Source organism: Hyperolius riggenbachi, chromosome 1, assembly GCF_040937935.1.
Source record: "Hyperolius riggenbachi isolate aHypRig1 chromosome 1, aHypRig1.pri, whole genome shotgun sequence".
NCBI lineage: Eukaryota > Metazoa > Chordata > Amphibia > Anura > Hyperoliidae > Hyperolius > Hyperolius riggenbachi.
The window spans coordinates 121,873,669-121,893,313 of NC_090646.1; the positions used below are offsets into that span (position 1 = coordinate 121,873,669).

Here is a 19,645-nt window from a genome sequence, read left to right on the forward strand (position 1 = left end):
GATGTCTGTACAGAACTCACTTTGAACTGTACCCTGATGATTTCACACCAAAAACCAGCAACAGCAATGCGGTGTGTCGCGCCCGATAGATCGCATTGCACAGTCAAAAACAGGCCAGGCTATTGCGCAGTGTTCCCTGACTGGCCACCAGCTAAGCAGGAAGTGACGTGTGCTTGCTGCTTCGGGTATGCGAAATTGTATTGCTTAATTACACTTCCGTGCATGCGTGCTGGGACGTTGCGTTGGGATTTTTTCAAAAATCCATGCGTCACCATAGACTAACATGCCTCCCGGGGCAATGCAGATCGCTGCAACTCAACGTAGCGCAGTTAACGTAGTTCTTGACCTGCGTCGGGGAAGCTTGCGTTGCACCGTGACGCCGCAGTATGAAAGTCTCCATAGACTTTCATTACATGGCGGTGGGGTGCAGTAAAAATACAGCACCACACCGCCTCGGTGTGAAAGTGCCCTCAGTGACTGGAGTACAGATCTCTGTGGATGACAGTACTTATGTTTAGTACACACAATTACTTTGGATGGGAAAACTTAGGTCCATGGACCAACTATACAACGGGCACGTCAGTGGAGGACAGCAGATGCAAACCAATTTAGCCCTCAATCCATGTAGCCACAATCTGCTTTAGGAATAAGAAAATGCAGCTGCTGTGAAAGTGTTCTTTATTTGAAAAAAAAATACAGGCAAGATTTCAAAGAGATAAATAATGCTTATTCACAGTTGGTTAGCAAAACTGTTTCTAGCAAACACTTCAGACAGACATGTGCTAGAGGTTCACAGACCTGGACTTTGCCATTGAGGGAAAGGTTAACCAATGGCACATGTACTGCACATGACATAAGTTGGATCACAGATTAAAGAGGTGTGAAAGAGATGAACTTGAAAACCAGAAACCTCAAAAAGATAACACCCCCTCCCCTCTCCCCCCCCCCCCCCCCCCAAAAAAAAAGAAAGGAAAAAAATAGAAAGAGTTATACAAATAGGCATAACATTTTAGCTGACTACTCATAATAAAACTATGTCAAGTTTTTAAAATTAAAACTTACTTGTTGCTATGAGAGGCATTCTATGTTAAAGTAGAGGTGTAAAGGTGGCCCTACACTAAAGGCTGCCATACACTGGTCGAATGCTACCAAGTCGATCAACAGGTCGAATCTGATCAGAGAGGGATCTATTGGCTGTCCATACACTGCACACAGATTTTGAATCGATTTCAGCATGTAATCGATTCACAACCTGTGGAGCTGCCTCTGCCGCTGCCTGCCTGCTTTAGTGCTCCACCTGCCTGCAGCAATGATATTACCTGTCCGCCAGAACGAGTCCTTGGGTCCATGCTGTCCCTTGCTCTGGCTGGCCTTCTTCTCTGACTCCAGGGCTAGCTTCAGGGCTAACCCGGCTGCCGCACAAATTCGGTGGGATGTGAAATACTATTTCCCCTCAGAGTCAACGCAACTCTGAGGGAGAAGTTATTCCAGGTCCAGCAATCGCCGGATCCTCGAATTACCCGTGTGAGGGGTGCGGACTATAGCAGCGCCAAGCTTCAGCACTACACGGCGAGTGCCAAAAAGCCCTGCATAGCCAAAAACATCTGCATGGATGGATGACACTCACCCTGGAAACGCTTTGAGCTCCTACCATCAATTAGATATTTTTGATCAATAAAATACATAATAAAATAAAATAAAAAAAATCAGGAAAATATTTAAAAATGTCCATAATGTATTTGTCATGAGGTTTGTTTGGAGCACCACCTGCTGGTCTAACTGGTTGTGCAATTTCAAAAAAAGGTCTGTATAAGGCCCCATTCACACTTGCAAAACACAAAACACTAGCACTTTTGCTAGCATTTTGCTCTGGCAATTTTTGGCGATTAACGTGAAAAAAAATCGTCATTCACACTTTGCAATTTTTCGCGATCGCGAATAGCACTAAATGCAAAATCGCCTGAAAATGGTGCAGGATGCAAATTTGCATTTGGCTATTTGCGTTTATCGCCGGCGATTAACGCAAATCGCCCAAGTGAGAACGAGCCCATAGGGTTTTATGGCACTAGTGCTTTAAAAAGCACTAGCGTTTGAGCATTCTGCCGAAATCGTCGGTAAAACAATGAGATGTGAACGGGGCCTAATGGGGGCATCCAACTCCAGTGTTCGAGGGCCACATCAAACAAGTATTGTACAAAAACCTGTACATTCTCTTTCACTTTTGACAACTACATAGATAACAGAATAAAACTGGGGACCTTTCTACCTAAAGCTGGCTATACATGCATCAATTTACTGGCAGGTTTAATCACTGATAGAATCTTCCAGTTATCCATGAAGCAATGAGCTGCGTCGATCGTAACTCCAGTGGATTTGCTGCAAAAATTATGATGGGACCTTAAATTTCAATTGATTGGACTTGGCAGGATGATGGCGGTAGATTGATGGCCCATTGCGTGGTACTATACTGCACAGTACAATGATGCAGTTTGATACATTTTTTTTTCATGGTGTAATCTATTGAAAATCTGTGTGCAGTGTAATCAATCCCTCTCTGATCTGAATCTGATCGCTTTGCCACATTGGGTGGTACTCTAAATGTGTATGACCACCTTTAGATTGTGATGTGACAGTTCAATTACTTAATTGGTCAGAAATCTAACACATGGGAATTGGATGATTATTTTTGACCTGTGTAATCCGTTTTTGATCGATAATGGGATTGATTTTGTGAAGTCGTCATAGGAAAAATAGTTCCCTTTATCCATCAGGAGCAGCTTGGACAATATACACACACAATACAACTTCCCGTCAGATTAAACGTTGATCAGCCAGGAAATTGCATGGTGTGTTCCCAGCATAATGAGGAAATGCAGAGTTTTCTCCATGTCAGCAGATAAAGGCAATGCACCTTGCAGCTGCTTCAGCTGACTGCTTAGCCAGAAGGGAGAGTTTCTTTAGAAGGGTGGAGAAACACTGAAGTGCTGACTTTGTCTTTTGGCATTAAGAGATTCACACAGCCTGAGACGTTCATACGCTCTCTCACACACCCACATTGCTGAATACACACCTGCTACCACAACATATGCAACCAGAACACAACATACATCACTGACAGACACTTACAGTCGCTATTATGTCACGAGAGACAGCAAAATACTCCCAAATATCTAACATACACTTCATATGAGTAATCAGCAAGTCAGAAAGGCCATCCCTGTGCTGGCAAACCAACAGCTATGGTAAACTAACTATGGAAACATAGGTTATCATGGAGACACAAAATCTTTCAGATCAAATAGTGAAGGTGAAATGCATAGGATATCGCCTGTAGTGTGTGGGCCACTAGTCGATCGACTTTCAATCAACCATACTTGAAGTCGATTCCTTAATAAAGTCGATAGCTTAGTTGAGTGAATCAGGATCGGTAGATGTACGATTACGTTAAAGTGGACTTGAACTCTTGCACAGGACACAAGGAAAACATAATATAAATGCACCCTGTATGTATTTAGGGTTGAGACACCAGAAAAGCTCCCAAATGCAAGAGGTTTCAAAAGCTCTTCCCAATGTAATGCTATGCTTTTTTTTTTACAAAACCTCATCGCTCCAGTGTGCATAAACACATAGGATAACATTAGCAGGAGGTTTCAAAAACTCAAAACGCGTGGAAAAAACTCCTCTGGTGTGCCCCAGGCCTTAAGCCCCATACTCACGAGCTACAATTGTCACCGCAACCAGGTGGCACGTGCGTGTTGCGGCGACAGGTCGCCCGTGAGTATGGCGCGCGCGCACCGAACCGTCGCCAGGCGATTGCCGCGGCCAATCGCCTGGTGACAGTTGCCGCCGCAACTGTCGCTAGTCCGCGTGTGTATGCGGACTAGCGACAGCAACCAATAGGCAGTGCACGGAGTTTTCGGCGGGGGGGGGGGGGGGGAAGGAACGTCGGCGACAGCTTCCGTCGCACCACTAATCCCTCTTTCGCAGTGTGTATGCGGAGGGACCCGGAGGCTCCCGTGTGCTAGCGTCTAGCTACATTTGTAGCTCATGAGTATGGGCCATTAGAGAGTTTAGCCTTTTAGGAATTGTATCAGCTGTAACAAAGAATTTTTTTTTTTGTTTAAAGGTTATGCTATTGTGTATCTTTTAGAGCAGAGAGGCGTTCTGAGTTCAGATCCACTTTAAGAGTTAAAGCTGAAATATCAAGAATCTCACCTCTGCCACAATGGATTTTCCAAAAGATTATAAAAACTAAAACGGTAAACCTTGTTTCAAAAACAAACAACAACAACAACAACAACAAAAAAAAGTTTCTTCAATGCGTAATTCAAAATTTCACAGTCCTTCAGCCTTTCATGTGATTAGACAGCACTTCATAGTCCGCGCTATAAAAGAAACTTTCCACTGATGTATAGAGAGCAGGAGAGAAGATTGTTTACTAAGCAGAGGAGGTTATTCAGGTAACTGATGTGACAGGTACGTTTAGGTGTAAATTATTAGAACATCACTAGAGGGGATCTAGCAGGAATGTGTCATACTTACGCTTTTAGACATTTTGGCTTGTTCATAATGAAGGGTGTCTAGACTGAAACAACTCTCAGAAAGAAGTTATGAGTTTGGAAAAGGATTTAAAGAGACACTGAAGCGAAAAAAATATATGATATAATGAATTGGTTGTGTACTATGAATAATTACTAGAAGATTAGCAGCAAAGAAAATATTCTCATATTTTTAGTTAGTCAGAGAGCTTAATAGCTTTTTTGCATAGAGATGACAACTGGAGTTTCTCAACTCTTCCTGTACTGGAAACAATTAGACTGATGTATCTGATCTTAATGTTTTTTTTCTTAGCTGTACTACACATACAAATCATAATATTTTTTTTTCACTTCAGTGTTTAAGAAGAATTACAAAAAATTAGATGTCAATCATTCCACTGCCCTGAAAGCCAGGTACATGTGGAAAAGATCTCAAACTGCTAATTAGCTCAGGCCATAGTGTCCCAGCAAATTTACCCTGAAAGCAGAATGCAAGATACTGAAATTATTCTAATTCAAAATATCACCAACGTGACTTACATGCGATGGGAGCATGATGGCGCATGTGGCCCAAACAGAGAGACTTCAGAGGACTCTAGCAGTGGATCGAGGCAGCCTGGGAGGACGGCAAGGAAGCCAGAGGTCTGAAGGGGACTGCAGGAAGCCCAAGGTATGTATCAATTTTCCCCCCACCGTCGCCTCAGGTTCCCTTAAAAAAGTCGCTAAAGTGACATGTGATATTGGGGTCGATTCACTACCCTACAGTAAAATGTCTGAACAGTCAGCACTCGGGAATTTTATTGGTACTTACACCACTACAGTACCACATGCTGAACATCAACGCAACCGGTGGTACATGGGTATTGCTCCAATAACACATGTTACCATAGCAACGCAAGCGGTACACATGTAATGCGGGTTGCGCTGATTATGCAACGTGCTTCACTAGTGGCGCAAGTATTGGTAAGATTGCCGTGTGCCATCTGTGCACAGCAGTTTTACTGTAGGATAGTAAATCGACCCCTTGATGAGATAGACCAGTGCACATAGCAAGTCCTACCCACAATTTGCATGTGTTCCTTTTTTTTTTTTTTTTTTTTTTTTATTTCAAGGGTTAATAAATCAGCACTTTATCTATGCAGTCAAAGCAGTAGCTGCTCTCCAGAAAATGAATTAGAGGTCATAAAACTTCTGGGTAGCTGTACTGTACAAACTTGTGATAGCAGGGCAGGGATAGAAAGTTCACTATGTCCATCCATCTCTGTATGGGAAACTACTTTATTTTCACTTCAGGTTTACTTTAAAAAAGAAAATAAGCATCATGTAAAGGTCTGTAGGGGAAAAAACACCCAGCAGAGATGAATAGCTGACCTGCCATGGGTTGCCACTTTAGAGCCATCAGTGAGCCACAAAATTCTCTTGTATATGTATGTGTTACTCAAATTATGCTACTTTTGGACTTTTTATATTTAAAGAGAGTCTGAAGCCTTCCAAAAATCCTCTCTTAATTTGACATTTATGTTAAGCACTATGAACATAGCTAAAATGCCTCATTCCCGCGGCAGAACAATGTCAAATACTGGGGCAAAATTCCATAACTTTCCAGGTCGTGGATTTTGCTGCCCGGGGAGGCAGAGCTTTGCGCTGTAGCTCTGCCTCCATTAGCATCAATCTCCGCTGATCAGAATCAATTTTATTTCGCCAAGTTTACACCTACAAGGAATTTGTCTTGGCAGTTGCTTAACCTTTTCGGGACCATGTGCATGAGATCCTACGCCGCACTTGTGGCTGTTCTAGCCTGATGCGGCGTAGGATCTACGCCGGCCCGAAATTTCCGCTCCCGACGCGATCGTGCGCACCCGGAGGGGGAGATCAAGCTGTCATATGACAGCCGACATCTCCCCCGAGTGATCAGCAGCCATCGCGTATGGCTGCTGATCACACGATCACTACGATCGCCGTCGGATCGTAGTGATCTGTTTGACAGCTGCGGCGGCAGGGGGGGAAAGAAGAGGATCCACTCACCTCCCTGCCGTTCCAGCGACGATCGGCGCCCCCCTCCGCTCTGGCCGGCATCTCCGCTTCATCTGACGTCAGCGCCGGGTCCCGGCTTGATGACGTCATCAAGCCGCGACCCGGAACTGCTCGTCAGATGAAGCGGAGATGCCGGCCGGAGAAGAGGGTCCCGTGCGGCTCATCGCTGGAGCCTGGAAGGTAAGTGAAGGCTGCTGGCAGAAGGGGGGGCCCAGGCCACCAAGGGGGGACACAATGCCTGGCAGCCACACACGGGATCCGGCCGCCTGACCCCCCCAAACGCGCGCACCCCCTTCCCGCCAAAAATGCCTGGTCCTTAAGGGGGGGTAGGTGGCCGGTCCCGAAAAGGTTAACAAACACAAACAAAAACAATGCAAGGACAGACAGTGTGTATATTACAAGTCAAGGACATTATGCAAGTATAGTGGCAGTAAGCAATGTGAGAATTGTTCATTTACAGTTCTGTGCTGATTACTTTCAAGTCCTAGCAGCTCTAACGTGGTTCAGCATTAAGTATGGCTACCACTTGAGGAAAAAAGCTGTTCCTGTGTCTAGAGGTTTTGGTAGCGATTGACCGGAATCTTACTCCTGAAGGCAAGAGCTGGAAGATGGAGTGAGCTGGGTGAGAGGGGTCAGAGGCAATTTTGGTCGCTCTCTTTCTGCACCTGCTAGAGTAAAGATCCTGCAGGGAAGATAAGCTGCAGCCTCTCCCTGTCCCTCTCAGTGAAAGAAGACTGAGAGGGGCGGGAGGAGGCGGAGATCAGCAGAGATGGACGCGAGTAGAGGCAGAGCTACAGCCCAAAGCTCTGCCTCTACCAGAAAGGAGGCCAGAATATTCTCCCGGGGATTTGGGGGGTTTAATTACATCATTCTGACGCAGGAATGCAGCATTTTAGCTATGCTCACACTGGCTGGATAATGTAATGGTTAAGGGCTCCGCCTCTGACACAGGAGACCTGAGGAGGTTCGAATCTCGGCTCTGCCTGTTCAGTAAGCCAGCACCTATTCAGTAAGGAGTTCTTTGGGCAAGTCTCCCTAACACTGCTACTGCCTACTGAGTGCGCTCTAGTGGCTGCCTCACAAGCGCTTTGAGTCCGACAGGAGAAAAGCGCTATACAAAAAAAGGAATTATTATAGTGCTTTACATAAATGTCAAATAAAAAGAGGATTTTTGGAAGGCTTCAGACTCTCTTTAAATTAGTGTTAATCAATGAATATAAACAGGGAAGAGTTGGCGAAAGTATAGCAAGGCATGTTGGACCTGCGCACAGAGTTAATTAGAATGAACACATACCGGTAGCATCCCCTAGATTGAAGATCTATTAGGTAGATTACAGATCGGATGTTTAAGACAGAATCTTGCTATGTAGGAGTTAAGAATCTTTCAGAATTTGTCAGTGGGATGCATTTACACACCATATGCTCAGCGCTATGTGAGACCAGCTCACTAATAAAGGTGTTCCCGTAGTAATACTGGTATAACCTGTTTTACCTTCTATAGAAGTAAAACTTTCACATTCCTAAACAAACCCTTAAAAAAAATGTCACTCCATAGCATATAGTGCAAGGCTAATAGTCTACTCACGCTACACAACACAATTTAGCAGTGATGAAATAATGACTGCAGATAAGAGTACGGTGGGATTAAAACATCTTCCTCGTCCTCTGCAGTTTTTCATCTCTTTCAAGGAGTGCATTATTTATAATGTACTTGAAGATGATATTATAATGTTAAGGGGCTCATACACTGGTCAATTTCTGCCATCGATAAACGGCCGATTCCACCACTCTGATTGAATCAGCTAAAAATCAATGCAGCAGGAAGCATGATTAATCGACCGATTGATTTCCAACCGCTCTGGTCGATCGGCTGCTGGCAATAGATCGATGGCCCATAGAGTTGCATTGGGTCGAGTGGTGCAACACTGCATTTCAAATGATTTTCAATAGATTTCATTCTGAAGTCTATTGGAAATCTGTTCCTTGTGTGTGGTACACATCGATTCCTGTCACATTCAACCTGACAGGCATCTGACAGGAATCTGATGGTCAAATCTGCTGCAAATCTATAAGTGTATGGGTACCTTTAAGCCAGGCTACTACTAGTGAACCAGAGACGAAGCACCCTCATGTATTTCACCATATATATCAGTGGGAACTTTAGAGAAAACATCTACCCTGCTCTCTGTTTCATTCTTCACTGCTTAGCCTGCTTGTTATCAGCCCTGATAAAATCCCTGACTGGGCATTCAGTCTGGCTTTGCTCTGGAATCATTATAGCGGAGTCATTACAGCAGAGCCAGAAAAGGGCAGGCTTGGGCTTGAAAAGACAGACTCAAAAAAGTGTAGGCATTCATACTTACTTTCCTGAAAGCATTCTGTGTCTGTGCAGTACGACTGAGACTGCCTGAGCTGGAAAAAAAGAAAAGGACATTGGTAAATAAAAAAAAAAAAGTGTATTTTTTACTCTGTCACCAAATCACTTAAGATATGTAGAACAATGAGATAATTTCCGTCATAAGGTCAGTGTTCTCCCCAGAATTTTTTTCCAGCCGGGTGGCATGAAAAAGTAGCCGGGTGGGGCGAGTTGAAAATGCAGGGCAACTGTGCTTACAGCATAGGAGGAGGTGAGCCGATGACAGCCGGGTGGTCACCAAATCTAGCCGGGTGGAGCACCCGGCTAAAAGAGCCTGGGGAGAACACTGAAGGTTATCTCAATTCAAGAAGTGACGCATGGCCCTGGCCACCCAGTCATATATTAAAACAAAAATAATGCAGTTACAATGTAAATGTATGTACAGGACCACATCAAACATGCTAAATGTAAACTAATCCAATATACATATGGCAGACTACTAAAATGCACATGGCAGCCTAATGATTAAAGGTAGAATTGAGATTTGGTAACATTTTGTGCGAGATTAGCTGCCTAATTCTATGTAAAGGGAAAGCCACCATTGCAGATACAATGATGCATTTCCAAAAAGTATGGCAGCCATGGGTACAGTGGCGTAGCTACAAACCTCTGGGCCCCGATGCGGAATCTGGATGTGGGCCCCCCCCCCCCACGGCAACAACAGCCCCCCTCCCCCGGCAACACCCGACGCACACACATATCCAAATCCCTATTGCCAGCTATAGGTCCCCCCAGTATAGGTAGCCAGGCATAGGTAAGCCAGTATAGTTGCCCCCGGTATAGGTTAGCCAGGAAGGTGCCTCCAGCATAAGTAGCCAGTATAGTTGCCCCCAGTATAGGTTAGATAGGCAGGCGCCGCCGGTATAGGTTAGATAGATAGGTGCCCCCAGTACAGGTTAGCTAGGTGGGTGCCTCTAATATAGGTAGCCAGAATAGTTGTCCCCAGCATAGGTTAGATAGGTAGGTGCCCCCAGTATAGGTTAGTTAGGTAGGTGCCTCCAATATAGGTAGCCAGTATAGTTGCCACCTGTATAGGCTAGCTAGGTGCCCCGAATACAGGTTAGACAAGTAAGTGCCCCCAGGTTAGATAGGTAGGTGCCCCCCAGTATAGGTTAGATTAGGTAGCTGCCCCCCAGTATAGGTTAGATGAGGTAGGTGCCCCCCAGTATAGGTTAGGTAGCTGCCCCCCAGGATAGATTAGGTAGCTTTCCCCAGGATAGGTTAGATTAGGTAGCTGCCCCCAGGATAGGTTAGAGTAGGTAGCTGCCCGCCAGGATAGGTTAGAGTAGGTAGCTGCCCCCCAGGATAGATTAGGTAGCTGCCCCCCAGGATAGGTTAGATTAGGTAGCTGCCCCCCAGGATAGGTTAGATTAGGTAGCTGCCTCCCCAGATAGGTTAGGTAGGTAGCTGCCCCCCCAGGATAGGTTAGGTAGGTATCTGCCCCCCCAGGATAGGTTAGGTAGGTAGCTGCCCCCCCAGGATAGGTAGGTAGCTGCCCCCCCAGGATAGGTAGGTAGCTGCCCCCCCAGGATAGGTTAGGTAGGTAGCTGCCCCCCCAGGATAGGTTAGGTAGCTGCCCCCCCAGGATAGGTTAGGTAGGTAGCTGCCCCCCAGGATAGGTTAGATTAGGTAGCTGCCCCCCCCAGGATAGGAAGGTAGCTGCCCCCCCAGGATTAGGTAGGTCCCCCCCCCCCCCATAATGAAGCGGGGAGCCGCAGCTGCGGGGAGAGCAGCCCGACCTCTCCCTCCCTTCCTCTCCCCGGGCCCCCCCCCCCCTTCAGATGCAGAGTGCGCGGCGCACGGAAGCGCTGTAGGCAGAACTCACCTCCGTCCCTGCGCCGTTGGTCTCCTCCCGCTCTGTATAGATGTTGTTACACACTGCTTCCTGTTTAGCCGGAAGCAGTGTGTAACATCTATACAGCGAGAGGAGATCAGCGGCGCTTGGAACGCAGGGACGGAGGTGAGTTTCAGCCTACAGCGCTTCCGTGCGCGTCACTCTGCATCTGAAGGGGGGGGCCCGGGGAGAGGAAGGGAGGGAGAGGTCGGGCTGCCCTCCCCGCGGCTGCGGCTCCCCCCCCCCTCCCAATAGCGCTCACGGCGCACGGGCCGCACTCAGTCCTGGCCACTACAAAAAGACATGGGCCCCCCTGGGCCCCTCCCCGCCTCTTCAGGAGCCGGGCCCAGTCGCGCATGCGACCGCTGCGACCTCTATTGCTACGCCCCTGCATGGGTATATCCAAAACACTAAACTCAGAATGTGTCTAAATATTTCTCAATAATCTCGAGTTTACCTAGAAGCTAGCACAGGGGTGGGAAAACTACGGCCCACGTTCTGTATCTGGCCTGTTAGTATATTTCTTCTGGCCCGGTGATATAGGGTCGGGTTTAGTGCTGCAGACAAAATGTGGATATTGCCCCCAGTCTGTCGGACACTGAGCCAGTTCAGCTGCCATAGCTAATAAAGCTTCCCCTGTCCTCTTCAGCCTCAGGGATCCAGTGCTGGCAGCCCCTGAAAACCCGCACAGGTGCAGTAGGGGCTTAAGCCTGCAGCAATATTTACCAATCTGTGATCTATGGCAGGTGCAGTACAAACTTCCCCTCGGGCTCTGGCGCTAGATGCCGCACGCTGTTTAGGGGCTGCTAGTACTGGATCTCTGCAGCTGAAGAGTACGGGCGAAGCCTTATTAGGATCCAGAGGCTTCCTCCTCCCAAGGTAAGTACCCCCCAGGGGCACTTGTTTTCCCCTTACAGGATTACTTGAAGACAGGGTTCAACTTACAATCTCCAGGAACGGAATCTGTAAGGCCTGTACACATGAACCTGAAACCGGCAAATGCTAGCAATGGATGCTTACCAGGTTAATCAGCCTTCGCATTGCATAGTTATAGGAGCAGACACATTCACAGGGATCAAAGTTGCCCTCCGCCATCTTCACTGTTTACAGACAATAGAAACCTGGAGAAAGATGAATGCTGGATTTCACGTAATGCATGCTAAACATATCAAAAATGCCACAATATACACAACCAGCCTCATGTAATAAAGTACAAAGAGCACAGTACAGCCATCACTGGACTCTCACACCTAGGCTGAAGCATTTTATTTATGTTCTGCTTTTGTGGTGTGCCACTCTCTCTGATCACTAGAGATGGTTGTAAATGGCCATTTCTGATTCCATGGAAATTACGATTTCTGCCGATTTTCTGAGGAGTATTTTAGTTTTTATTTCTAGCATCAGAAAATATAAAAATTTCAAAAAAAAAAAATCAATTGGAAATTGGAGAAATGGCATCTTGTGATTGGACTAAAATTACGGCAGTAATCAGATTTTTGCGGAACAATTCTGCATGCTCTGATTGGTCCAATGCTTCTGAGTTCTGCGATTGGGCTAAAATAACCAAGTTGCTGTAAATAGGATTTCCACAGAATTCCGATTTCCATTTTTCGATTGGAAATATGGAAATGTCAATTCTGTGGAATCTGAATGAGCTTCCCCAATTCTCACTCTTCTGTAACTTTCCCAACAAACAAACATTTTTTGGGCATCATTAAATCTTGGGATAGGGAGGGCTTTTTTATGCTAAACATTTCCACATAGTAAAACAAAAACAATGGAAAATAGTTACTGTAGTTTTTCAGTTTATCTGGACTGTTAATACAAGGAAAATAGGACATTTTGTATAGCGTAGTAGAGTTTGATGGCGGAGGAACTGTCCTTGTGTTTTGGAAGTCTGATAATACATACCAGATGTTTTGGCACCATTTAAACTGGTGCAGGAGTGCCAACAAGACACTGGAATACCTCACCCCTGCTCCGATGGCTTCAGCTATAAAAAAATAACTGCAATAGGACGCTTGCAAGCTATTTGGAGCGCAGGGAGGATGCAGAATTATGGGTAACTAAAGCCCAATCTACACGATACGATACAATCTTTATACGATTCTATTAACGATCCAATTAAATCCAACATGTCCGATCGGGATTCGATTCAATTCGATTTGCCATTGCTAAACAATGGCAAATCAAATTGAATCGAATCTCGATCGGACATGTTGGATTTAATCGGATTGTAAATAGAATCGTAATAGAATCGTATAAAGAATCGTATCGTGTAGATTGGGTTTAACCCTTTATGACCCTCCCGCACACCTAAACTAATTAATGCTCAAATTCAAGTGTTTACACACTCGTTATTACTCGTGAAACCATCCCTAACCATGTGTATTTGGAGAGTTTAGTCTAATTCCTCCTAATCTGTGTCTAATAATCACAAATTGTAATCTGATCTCTCCCCTATGTCACCTGACTGCCACGGCAGATAAGCTCATTTGAAAGCACAGGATGTTAACAATATGCTTCCATGAACGAAACTGTGCAGATTCATCATAGGATTTGTATCAGCTGTAACAAAGAAATGTTTTTCTTTAGAGCCCATTTACACTTGATCCGCTGCGTTTGGCATGCGTATGCGTTAGTGCGCGTTGGTACGCATTTCCCCCCAAATGTAATAGAAAACCTATTCCACACGCTGGCATCTGCAAAAAAAAAAAAAAAAAAAAAAAAAGAGTATTGTACTCTTTTTTGCAAAAACAAAAGTTTGCTTTCCTAAAACAGAAAGAATTTGCGATAATTCAGGTTGGAGTGAGCTTGAGATGTCTCCCAGTACATCACTGCTGAATATATGCAAATTAACCATTGTACCCTTAGAAGCTAAACACACCTCCAGAACCGCTGGAATGCAATGATGTGTCAGCTTGTTAATATGTACAGAGCCATAATAATCCAACATGCATACAGACTGTTTCGGATTGTTTGATCCTCATCAGTGCATGGCATGGATTAATTTGGCTCTATGGAGTAGGGCTTGTAAATCCGAGAGGCACAGACTAACCAGCAAGCTCATGGTGACCCAGAACTCATTGGGGTGTGTAAGGGACTACAATGGTCCTAAAAGCTCCCTTACTAAGATGTTAAGAAAAACAAAAGTTTGCTTTCCTAAAACAGAAAGAATTTGCGATAATTCAGGTTGGAGTGAGCTCCAACCAAGCTTTTTTGCGGATGGCAACGTTTTGGGATAGGTTTTCTATTACATTTGGGAGAAAAAACGTGTACTAACGCGAACTAACGCATACGCATGCCAAACGCAGCAGATCAAGTGTAAAAGGGCTCGTTCGCACTACAACAGCTTTTCTGAGTGCTTGTTATTTTAAAAGCTCTTGCTAATGTTATCCTATGTGTGTGTTCACACTGGAGCAATGTGATTTTGTAAAAATCCCCCATTGCTTTCATTACATTAGCAAGAGCTTTTAAAATCTCTAGCACTTGAAAAGCTCTTGTAGTGTTAACAAGGTTATTATGCTGTTGCATGTTTATTAGAGCAGAGAGGCAGTTCTGAGTTCAGGTCCACTTTAATTGACATTACTATGTACTATAGAGTAGTGCTGTTGGAGAGGTCAGCACCACATAATCACATAATAGCCACAATGACAAATGATTGTCGCATCCCACCCCCGGTTGGCACCTGGAAGTCTGAAATGCAGTAACAAACACAATATTAATACAACACCAGAAAACCCTAAAGACTTCCCACTGCTGTAGTAACAGAAGGAGTGGAAATCCGCACTGTAACAGAAGCAGGTTGTCCCCCCGCCCCCCCAGAACCCCAGACAGCATTTTCTGAGGTGTTTCTACTAACTTCAGCGCTGCGTAATATGTTGGTGCTTTATAAATACAATAAATAAATAAACACTGCGCATGCCTGTGACACTGGACAGCACTATCAGACAGTGCGCTGGCACATAAAGCTGCAGACTCTGCAAACTAAAGTTCAGGGTCACTTACAAATTAATAAATAAACTTTTCTAAGAACAGTTTGCATTGACCAATTCATTAAACCTCAGAGCAGCTTTAGAAAAGCCACACCACTTGGTGAAAGAAGAAATGTTTTTGAGGACCTCACCTTCGACGCCACAGCAACAATGTAGCCCAGACAGTGACATATACAATAAAGCTGTTTCTAAGATCATGTAAAAGTAAAGGTTAAAAAAACAAAACAAAAAAACAAACAAAAAAAAACAACACATTTATGCATGGAGCATTCCTGACAAGTATAGATAGACGAGTCAAGGGGAAGTTCAGTTGTTACCCACAAAAGTGGCTAATCTGTAAACACAAGCTTTCATTCAGGGGTACAAGCTGTAATGCTGGTTAATATGCATAGTAGTAGAGTTGATACTTGAGCACCCTCTAGTGGTAAAAACCCTTCAGCAATAAAATACATAGAGCCTGTGAGCTATAGTCCAGTAAACCTGATCTGGTTATTATTATTATTTAGTATTTATATAGCGCCGACATCTTCCGCATCGCTTTACAGAGTATATATAGGCCCGTCACTAACTGTCCCTCAGAGGAGCTCACAATCTAATCCCTAATATAGTCATATGTCTATGTATGCATCGTGTAATGTACAGTATGTATCATAGTCTAGGGCCAATTTTGGGGGAAGCCAATTAAATTATCTGTATGTTTTTGGGATGTGGGAGGAAACCAGAGTGCCCAGAGGAAAACCACACAGACACAGGGAGAACATACAAACTCCTTGCAGATTTTGACCTGGCTGGCAATCTAAGCAGGGACCCAGCGCTGCAAGGCAAGAGCGCTAACCACTACGCCGCTGTGCTGCCCAGCAGAATCTCGTTATAGTAAACTCTGATATAGTAAACTCAATCCAGCAACTGTGTGTGTATCAATATACAATGTATGACCAATTCTGGAATGGTACAGACTAACCAGCAAGCTCATGGGAGACATCTCAAGCTCACGCCAACCTGAATTATCGCAAATTCTTTCTGTGTTAAGTAAGCAAACTCTTGTTTCCCAATTCTGGAATAGTAAACATCTGATAAAGTAAACTACTTTTCCTGGTCCCTTGTAGTTTACTATAAAAGGACACAGACAGACAATTAACATTTATATCCATGCTTTTCTAAGCACCAGAGCTGCAGCCACTAGGATGCACTGTATAGGCAGACAGTAGCAGTGTTAGAGAGTCTTGCCCAAGGTCTCCTACTGAAAAGGTAGCTGGTTTACTGAACAGGAAGAGCCAAGATTGGAACCCTGGTCTCCTGTGTCAGCCCTTAACCAGTACACTATCCAGCCACAGGGATTCTACTGGATTTACAACGATGTACCTCAGTTGTCAAACCACCAATCCTGCAGCCTCACATCTTACTATGTAACCGAGTGATCAACCACCCGACCAGACTGGGATCAGTTCGTGAAATGCTGTGTTAAAGTGGATCTGAGATAAACTTTTACTCATTGCATAATTGTGTTCCTTTCATATAGTTTATAGGGCAATCCTCAAGCCAAATACTTTTTTTGTTTTATTTTAATACTCTAATTCCCTATACACTAAACAGGCCTCGCCCACAGCTTTTTCAGAGTGCCAGGGCACTGTAGCAAGGGCTTATGGGAGCTCAGCCTGGGCAGGAGGAGGAGGAGGTTACTAGCCAGAGATTTCAGAGGCGAGGGGGGAGGAGGAGAGGGGGACTGAATTTGTCACATTACACACAGGCAGGCTGATAGCATCTCCAGCCCTCAGCCTGTGACAAACAGAACATGGAATAAATAATCATAAATAGTTGAAGCTGTCTGCAGCTAGATTTGCTGTGTAAACTATCTAAACTTTAGATAAGATATATAGACAAGTTACTTGTTATAGGTAGTTTTTAATCTCGGATCCGCTTTAAGTTGACCAAACTATTCGATCCATTTTAGGGGTAAATCAGTCAAATGTATTGATAGAGTATGCAGGAAAATCTCCATCAGACATGGACGATTGGGTGCACAGCAGTAACAGCATTCAATACAGCGACTACTGAGGTAAGCAACAGACCCCCGGGCGCTATAACCCCACCAATGTAAAATGTCACCCCCAGTGACCATGTACAGTTTAAACTCTAACCTTCCATTGACATGACTCCCGGCCTACTCCATCACCCCACATGGCACCAGGCACAAGTGTATGAGGTCACACACAACCCACCATGTGGCAGTGCTCGTGGCAACGCCAGACACGGAGGTGATGGCGGGTAAGACTGGGAGTCGTAGCAGCGGGACAGGTGAGAATTTACACTGCATGGGCATGGGGTTCATTCACATTTAAGGGGGTGGCCAGGCAGGGTTGCTAGGCCGATCTCAGGTAGATTTCATGCTGAAATCTATAGGGAATTGGTCTGTGGTGTATGGGTAGGCAACAGATCCCTCTCTGATCAGATTCAGAGAGAGATCTGTCTCTGGTTGGTCAATCTTGGTCAATCTGCTCATACATTGTTAGATTACATTCAATCCTAAAGGGGCACATGAATTTTAAAAGTGGTGGAGCAGGACATTACATACACACTGTAAGCATACACACATATGCATCCTTTTAAAGAAGATGCCAGCCATAACTTCAGCAGGTTATCTGGACTCCTTAGTAAGCTGGAAGAAATGTATCCAATACAAGAAGGATACGTGGATGAGTTGCTCAGAGCTTTAAGCAAACAAAAACACGGGCCAAGATTAATGTCAGCTCTCTCAACAAACTAACACACCCTCTCACTGATCTTTCAGGCACAAAGGCCCTTTATTCAATACACTTTTTCTCCTAAGTTTTCTCCTAGTAGATACATTTTCATCTTCTGTTTCAAATAACTTTTTCAGTACTCTTCAATTGGAAAAGTACCAAAAAAAGTAGGTGAAAAAGGTGTGTCAAAATTATTAAATTTTATATTATTGCTTGCTCGTGGCTTAAAGGAAATCTAAAGAGTCAGAAAACATAACAAAAAAAAAACAGTTTAACTTACCTGGGGCTTCTTACAGCCCCCCGCAGTCATCCTGTGGCCGCACCATCTTTCCAAGACCCTCTGGCCAGCAGCGGCGACCCATTGAAAGCTAGCCAGCCACACGTCTCATCACGACCCTGTGCACGATGGCGATCTGAGTATGCACAGTACAGAAAAATCACTGCTATGCATGTGCAGAGCGATCCCGGCAAAGGGAGGGCAATCTAGGTGCACAAAGCTCAGGGTCGCGCATGCGCAGTATCCTCCGACTGCCCAGGGGGTTGCGGAAGGACAGCGCAGGCACAGGATGACTGCAGGGGGCTGCAAGAAGCCCCAAGTAAGTTGAACTGATTTTTGTTTCAGGCTTAATGCTGGGAATACAAGGCTCGATTCTGAGTCATTTAGATGGCTCGATAGATAATTTCTGACATGTCCGATCTCCGGCCCGATCGTTTCGCCACTCGATTCCGCATTGAGGACAATGCAAAAAGAAAAGAAAAACAAGTGGAAGATAAGAGAATCGCCTGCGGAATAAAGTGGGGAAAATCGATCGAGTGGGAGAATTGAGCAGCAAATTCAAGCCGTGTATGCCCAGCATAAGTAACCCTTTAAAAGGCATTTTACTGATAAGGTGTGAAAATGTCACCTAGGAGAAAAAGTGAATTGAAGAAGGGCCAAAATTTATTTTTCAAGAAAAAAAAGGTTAAATCTCTCTGTTACGTTCCAAAGAGACCCTTAGTAACACTTAGCGTGTGTTGTATTTCTTTGCCTGATTAGCACAATACTCAGTATGCACAAGTTGTTCACAACTTCAAACTAAACCTTAAAATGTGCATTGAAAATACAGTAGTCTCATTATCCACAACTTCTGTTTCTTCCACACAAGAAAAGCTGTAGTGCAGGTTTATTAGCATCACAAGTTTTTTTTTTTAATGGGGTGGTATTAATCATAAACAAAACTATATCATCAACTAATTTATTCACTTAGAGCTCCATCTGCTGGTCCAACTAGCAAGCTTTGAGAGTAGAAAAAAATAGCTTCATAAACAATAGGGCCTAGGGAAGAGGCCTGCATCGGGTCAGGTACCCGCGGGTTACCTGAAATGCCGGGTTTGGGTACTAGTTTTGATTTTTATCGGGTTGCGGGTTGGGTGCGGGTACAAGATTCACCAGAAAGCAGGATGCGAGTCGGGGGAGGGTAACAGGGCTGCAGGTCTGAAAAATTAGACCCGCACAGGGCATCAGGTCGGGTACCCGCGAGTTACCCGGAATGCTGGTCGGGTTTGGGAACCCATTTTGATTTTTATCGGGTTACAGGTCAGGTGTGGGAAGCGGGTCTACAGGTACCAGATTCACCAGAAAGCAGGTTGCGGGTCAGGTGCAAGGAGTTTGTATGTTTCCCTGTGGGTTACCTCCGGCCATTCTAGTTTCCTCCCACATCCCAAAAACATACAGATAAGTTAATAGTCTTCCCCCTAAATTGGCCCTAGATTACAATACACGATACATACATAGACACACGACTATGATAGGGATTAGATTGTGAGCCCCTCTGAGGAACAGTTAAGAGACAAGACTATATACTCTGTACAGCGCTGAGCAAGATGTCGGCGCTATACAAATACTAAATAATAATAATAATGGGCTCTTGGTTGTTCCCTCCTCCTCTCTCCTTTTGGTATCTAAGCCATCCCTAACAGCCCCTTCAATGTCAGAGAAGAGGGGGCAACACCTGGAAGAGAAGCATATTTTTGCTGGTAAGTATACAGCACATTTTAGATTGTAAACATTGTCTTCAGAACCAGTGTACCATTCTGGAATTAGAAAT

General features: G+C 44.7%; 1 protein-coding gene across 1 annotated transcript in view; it reads right to left on the bottom strand.

Annotated features, from left to right (window-relative positions):
* Nucleotides 1-19,645, bottom strand: part of SMIM14 (small integral membrane protein 14) — a 57,295-nt gene that overhangs the window by 10,537 nt on the left and 27,113 nt on the right. The window contains exons 2-3 of the mRNA XM_068278465.1: nt 11,843-11,943; nt 8,936-8,984 (exon numbers count right to left, since the gene is read on the bottom strand). Coding sequence (XP_068134566.1) covers nt 8,936-8,984; nt 11,843-11,917 — 124 coding nt within the window. The 5' untranslated portion in view covers nt 11,918-11,943. The remainder of the gene's footprint in view (nt 1-8,935; nt 8,985-11,842; nt 11,944-19,645) is intronic.